Below are 6,493 nucleotides of genomic sequence, written 5' to 3' on the forward strand. Positions count from 1 at the left end.
CTGCCCAAACTGCAAAATTATTTGCTCTGTCAGTATTACAGCTTCTAGATCAACCCATGTTTTTTTGTGGATGCAAGGCATTATATTATTAGGACAGAGCTCTTCATGTAAATAGCCTCTTTTCCTTCTGAATGTGAAGCTTGAGACTTGAGTGTTGAAGGTGTGTTCAGTTTCAGGTTTTCCCTGATCCACTGCTGAGTTCGTTAAATGTCAAAGGGGGCTATAACTGCTTCTCTTCATCTTCTTCAGGGAAAGGAGAAATAGAAGCCATAGTTGTACCTGTGTGTCTTGCATTCCTGCTGATTGTGCTCCTTGCAGTTCTGTTTTGCTTCAACAAACGTGACTTGTAAGTATAAATGAAATCTTTTTCTTCCTATATTTCTGAGCATAACAAAAATGTTAAATCAATACCAAACAAGTAAGTATTCTGCAATTAGTTTAGAAAAAAAAGGTAAAACACACATACCCTGATTGGTGTTAAAAACTTTTGTGTTTTCCTTGAGAAATCAGGGCGTCTTCTGATACTGATTTCTTTCGGTTAACTGCACAAATATGAAATGTTCCATGACTCAATCCTGTAAGTAAATTCCTACTTTTCTTGCCTAGAGTTGGTAAGGATTAGGTTTGTTAGGTTTTGATCAGGATATACTGTCTGTGTTTTCTCAGTCGTCAGATGAGTGGAATGATGGTCACTAGTTTGTGAAGCACAGGAGGTCTATTTTTTAGCTGTATTTGGGCTATTTAATTACAGTGTTAACAAACACTAGGCTTTACAGGCAAAAAAAAAGTTAGGTAGACATCTTGGTATACCTTGCATAACCTCAGTCAAATTCTGTGCCTGTTTACTGTCTTCTGGGAAACAACTTGCTTGTTCCCTCAACCCAGAGCTCTTGTCTGTGGCCTTAAACAAGAGGTATTGCTGTAGTGTTTCCCTTGGCAAGGAACAGCACCTCTCTGTTGTCCCCAGTCAACTTCCTTTCTTTCTAATTAAAGACAGCGTTTTATGGCCTTTTATTTCTGACATCCCTGCTGCTCCTAATATCAGTCTTAATGGACATCAGTTGGAAAGCACATCTTGTAATGTTCTTCATAGTTCTCCTAGAGAGGATCTGTTGTTGGAACCTGTTTATAAAGAGCAGGATAGATGCATCAGGTTAAAAGCTGGTTTGTTTGGGGGGATGTATCAACAGAAACTTCTGTTGTTAAGTGAGAGTACATTCTTAAACTTTAAAGTTACAAAGCAAATTTTTCTTCAGTATTTTCACTTTACTTTTAACTGTGAAGTTATCTGAGAATTTGACCTGTGATATTAATAGTTATCTTAATGAAGCAAGAGTGTATTTTTATACTGACATGCATCATAGACTCTACATAAGTAATTGCTCTGTAGATTCTTGAGAGCTATAAATTTGAAAATCCATTGCTAACTGTTACCATTTGTTGTTTTGCCTTGTGTTGGATGGCTGCGTCTAATATGTGGAGGAATTAAATGCAGTGCTATGTTTTGCTGAGTAGTACAACTTCATACAAAGAAGTAAAATATCATAGGAAGCATTCCTATTTGGAAATAAATATTCTTGCAAAATTGCTATGTAAAGGAGTGGTGTACATGCTCTACTTGCTATGAACATGAGAATTTGGGGAGTACATCTTGTAACTTTTCTGGTTTTAATCTTTTGCAGAATTAAGAAGCATATCTGGCCTATAGTACCTGATCCATCCAAGAGTAATATTGCTCAGTGGTCTCCTCAAGTTCCAGCTAAGGTAGTACTAACCTTTCTGCATCCTGTATCTTCCTGGTTCACAAGGTGTCAGATAAACTAACCAAGGGGAGTTTTCTGTCTTCTAGCACACATGGATTTCAAGGAAAAACCTGGATGTTAAGTTTTATTGACACTGTGATACAGTATGGTTAGAAGACTTCACTGCATCAGTAGATTCAGCATTAGAAATATGTTGTGAATTAGATTCAATTTACTAGTTGGAAGGGCCAAGTCCTAATTTACTTAATTAGGATTAAGTAAACAATTCATGATTCCCATTATTAAAACCCTGGAGTGACTTGTTTGTTTGCACAGTTCACTCACAAATGAGAGTGAAAACTCCACAGAGTTTCTCATGGATAGAAGATAGCAGCAAAATTTATGCCCTGTGTGGCGTCAATGAGATAGCAAACTCTGTTCAAGAAATATTGGCTAACTTCTGTGAAGAAGTGCTGTGATGTTGAATACACTATTTGAAGTAATGTAGGGTCCTCAATATAGAATATTCCTGTGCTGTATAGCAAATGGTTCTATGCTTACAGCTCTTAAGGATAATTAAATGAGAGCAAAGCTTGCCCACACATCCCCTATGATTTTGAAGCAGCTGCATAATTAAGGCTTTGCATTAGGAACAAAGCTACGTCCTTTGTCATTTAACAGATACTTTGGAGATATTGCCAGATTTAGTAAGGATAAAGCTTATATGAAGTGATTGAAAGCCATTAGAGAATAAAAATTCAGATATTTAATAAGGCTGTTGATTTTTTTAACATGACCTTCCTCTTAGGCAACGTACATCTTTCTTTCAGCATAACTTTAGTTCCAAAGATCAGATGTACCCAGAAGGCAGCTTTACAGATGTAAGCGTCGTGGAAATAGAAGCTGATGATAAGAAGTCTTTTTCAGAACAAGATTTAAAACCATTTGACTTGCTTAAAAAAGAAAAAAGTACTTCAGAAGGGCACAGCAGTGGTATTGGAGGATCCTCGTGTATGTCTTCTCCTAGACAAAGTGTCTCTGACAGTGATGACGGTGAAACGGCACAAAACACTTCAAGTACTGTACAGTATTCAACTGTAGTTCTTAATGGCTACAGAGATCAGACTCCTGTACAAGTCTTTTCAAGGTCCGAGTCAACTCAGCCACTGCTTGATTCAGAAGAGAGATCAGAGGATCATGCTGGAGGAGGTGACAGTACAGCACAGAGGCAGCAGTATTTCAGACAAAATGGTGGTCAGGATGAAACCAACACAGACAGACCATGCTTTGACAGAACAAAGCAAATTACTCATGCTAATGAGGGGGATGTTGTTGGATTTGTACAACTGCAGATCTCAGGTCAGAGTTCACAGCCATTGGCCCTTGGGATGGAAAAACATACCCAGGAAGCTGCTTTATCAAATGTTTTTCAGGCAAGTACTGAAGGACAAACTGTGAGACCTGAAACAGTGGAAGAAAATCCCCTATCAATTGATGAAATGCCAAAAAATTACCTTCCACAGACTGTGAGACAAGGGGGCTATATGCCTCAGTGAGAGAAGAGACTGGCTCTGTGTAGGCCTTCATTAGTGTCTGTTCACATTTTCCCCAGTATTTCTGATAAATTAAGCTAGGTATTTTTATCTGAACACAGATAGAAATATTGAAATTAAGGGAAGACTAATTTGACAAAGGACGATAAGGACTGTGTTTTTGTGGAAAATTTGCAGTCCAGACCTACTGGAGACTTACTTTTATGCACTACATAAAATCTTATGTCTAGATAGCTGAACAAGCCTTTGTGCTATATTGGGGGTTTTGTGGTCTTTTCATACCAGAATTTCACAAGAATGAAAAGAGCAAGTTTTGATTAATCACATCAGCCAATAGACCTCCTAGAAGAAGTACTTTGATTTGTGACAGTGTACAAGCCTAAAAGCCAACTCTTAGTTGTGCAGAGCACCTTTGTGCAACAGTGAGACTGAAGCTTAGTATTCTGACATGGAATACTTGTGTCATATACTTTTCAATAACTTGTTTGACTTACTGAATTTTGACTTGGCCCAGTGCCTTAATTTTCAGCTTACCAGACATTCAAATCATGTTCATCCTTGTTTAAAAATTATAAAAGTTAAATATAACTTGCTGTGGTGTGCAAATAGGAAAACACCAAGATTGCTTGAATCTGAATGCTACTATAGTAACTGATATTTTATCTACATTTAGATGTGTATACACATTAACTGTATAATAATTTGGCCTAAAACATGTGCCTTGCAATTTGACGCTTGGCAATTCAGTCTCATGTTCACAAAAATTTAAAAATCAGGTGACAACACCGATTAACAGTTGCTTAAATTATTTTGTACCCCAATCACTGTCTGATTCTACAATACCTCTTTCATCATATGTCTTTGTTTAATAAGTGCACCTTTGCTGTATACAGCTTGAGAGGCAAGTAACGAGCTTTTACCATTTTTCTAACCCCTCAGGAGAAAGGGAATATCACTTTCTTTCTGATTGACTACAACTATTAGTGTGCTGTAGCCTTGCTGCTAATACTGCAGGGCCTTCTTGAAACTGAAAGCAGCCAAAGCATTAAAATCACTGACACTCTTGAAACTAAAACCAAAACCAGAATTTGAACTTTGGTAGAATGTATCTATTAGCAATCATGAGCCACAAATAACACTTAGGAGGTTGTTAAAATTCCTTACTTTTTTCTTAATGTCTCACTTTTTTCCTATTCATATGGTTTCCATTTTTTGAAAAAGCTGCATTTCTTGGAAACTGTCTCTGCCAGTGTTTAAAGAAAAATTCAATTACATGAAAATAAAATCCTATTCCATTGATAACCAAAAATTTTATGGCACTCCTGAAGATTTTTTTTTAATTATTTTTAAACCTAACTTAGACTAGTCAGCTTTCTAATCTGACACTAATAAAACTTTATTTCAAAACACTAAATGCTGTGTTGTGAGAATAAAACAAGTGTTTTATTTCTCCTTCAGCAAAAGAGCTATATATTTAAGACCACCTGAAAACTTTTGTGCTGTGACCTCTGGTACTGCTGTTCTGCAGAGCACTTGCTAAAGGCCCTGGAAAGGCGTGTGTCAGTATCATTTCATCTTCCCTTGTCCTTGTCTGACAGCTTGCATGGAAGGGTGGGTGTACATATAAATGTCTATGTGTCTTTTGCTTCTGTTACAAAGAAATTTAGTGCAAGAGTAAATTCATAAGATTATCTCTTTAAGACTGGAATATTTAGAACAGATAAAGAATGCAGAAACTTTAACATTTCAGTATTCCACAATTCCTTTCTCCTGACAGTATTTTTCTGTATCTGGGCACTTTTTTTTTAAACAAAAAGGCTATGTTGCAGCTTACTGTAATTACACCTTTCATCAGACTGGTCCCCTTCTTCTTCACTCACTGCACCTCAGCACCTTCAAACTCTCTCACAGAGGGCAAAGGTATAATGAAAACTCTGCTGTCATGAAGCAGCAGAGGCCATCTTCCGTTTTTTAAGAGGTTTAAGGAGCATTTCTTTGTCAGAACACATTCCTCTTGGAAAGAAATAGCAGTTACTTTACTGGGGGATAGGTTGTCTTCTCTATGCAAACTTTACAGTGACTGTAGAAACCACAACTAAACGGAAAGTCTCTGTTGAGCAGTGTGTGTGCTTATTAGAAGCACACTGGCTGCCCAGGAGCCACAGCCATGTAATCCATCTTCTTATTTCTGAAATATCATAGGCTGCAACCTGGCTATGTAGCCTAAACATTGCTTCAAAGGTCTGAATGTTTTCGAGAACATGCTCATGAATTTTTTTAATTGTTTTTGTGATCCAGGGATGCTAGCTTTTGATAGCATTTGTTATTTGAGGGAGAACGTCAGTTATTGCTTAGGTTACTATTTGCCCTTCTGTTATGTAAAGGGGAAGGCATTTTATCCTCAGTTGCTGTTACTTGTGGACCATTGCTAATGTTAGAGAGTCAAGAGATTCCCATTTTTAAAAGTCTGTGCTAACAAGAGTTCTGGCCTGTCAGTTCTGGTATTTTTCTTTGATGTTTATGTGCCAGTGGTAATAAACTAAGAATCGTGCAGGAGTGGATCCTAGAGAGAGTTCTGGCTGGCACTTATATGCTCTGACTTGAGCTTGTGCATTTATCTAGGGTTAAAATACTAAAGACTAAGCGGGAGATCTGGTGGGTGAACAGCTTTGAGAAGCCACAATACATATAAATAAAAGGTTTACAGCTTGTTCATAAACCTATGTGCCAAATGTGATGTTCAGGGTTTAACTTGATTTTGTACTTCGGACTGTAAAAATCTAGTTGTATCAAACAATTGGATACAGATTTTTAAGAGTATCTGTAGCATAATTATAGCAGTCAGTTGAAATTTTCTGAAACTTGGGCCTAACATAGTAATTAAAAAGCTTTCTCCCCTCTGACTAATGGCTGTGGTGCACTTTACAAAACAAAGGCTATTAAAGTAAAACCACACTTCAGTACAGACACTTTTATCCATCTTGATTTCATGGCATGGAATTTTTCAGGTAGAGGTGGAAGAATAGTTGTAAGACTCGTAATTTGGTGGCAGGAAAGGGAGGCTAGTAGAAATATGAAGTATTTTCCTGTATTAGCATATTTGAAAAATCTGTAGGCAGGCTAAGAGCTCCACTGTTTACAAGGGAGTAAGTACTTCTGTTGTGGTGGTTCTGTTAGACCTGAAGGCAATTGGTGTTC

At 37.3% G+C, this 6,493-nt stretch overlaps 1 protein-coding gene across 2 annotated transcripts in view; it reads left to right on the plus strand.

The window, feature by feature from the left end:
* IL6ST (interleukin 6 signal transducer) overlaps positions 1–3,551 on the plus strand; it is a 30,632-nt gene extending 27,081 nt beyond the window's left edge. For both annotated transcript variants that reach the window (XM_027900168.1, XM_027900167.1), the window contains exons 14-16: positions 250–346; positions 1,683–1,764; positions 2,573–3,551. In XM_027900168.1, the coding sequence (XP_027755969.1) occupies positions 250–346; positions 1,683–1,764; positions 2,573–3,298 (905 nt within the window). In that variant the 3' untranslated portion in view covers positions 3,299–3,551. The remainder of the gene's footprint in view (positions 1–249; positions 347–1,682; positions 1,765–2,572) is intronic.
* Positions 3,552–6,493: the final 2,942 nt, after the last annotated feature.

The sequence above is a fragment of the Empidonax traillii genome, unplaced genomic scaffold (genome assembly GCF_003031625.1).
Source record: "Empidonax traillii isolate 1590-97213 ecotype Southwest subspecies unplaced genomic scaffold, ASM303162v1 scaffold714:size326938, whole genome shotgun sequence".
Lineage (NCBI taxonomy): Eukaryota > Metazoa > Chordata > Aves > Passeriformes > Tyrannidae > Empidonax > Empidonax traillii.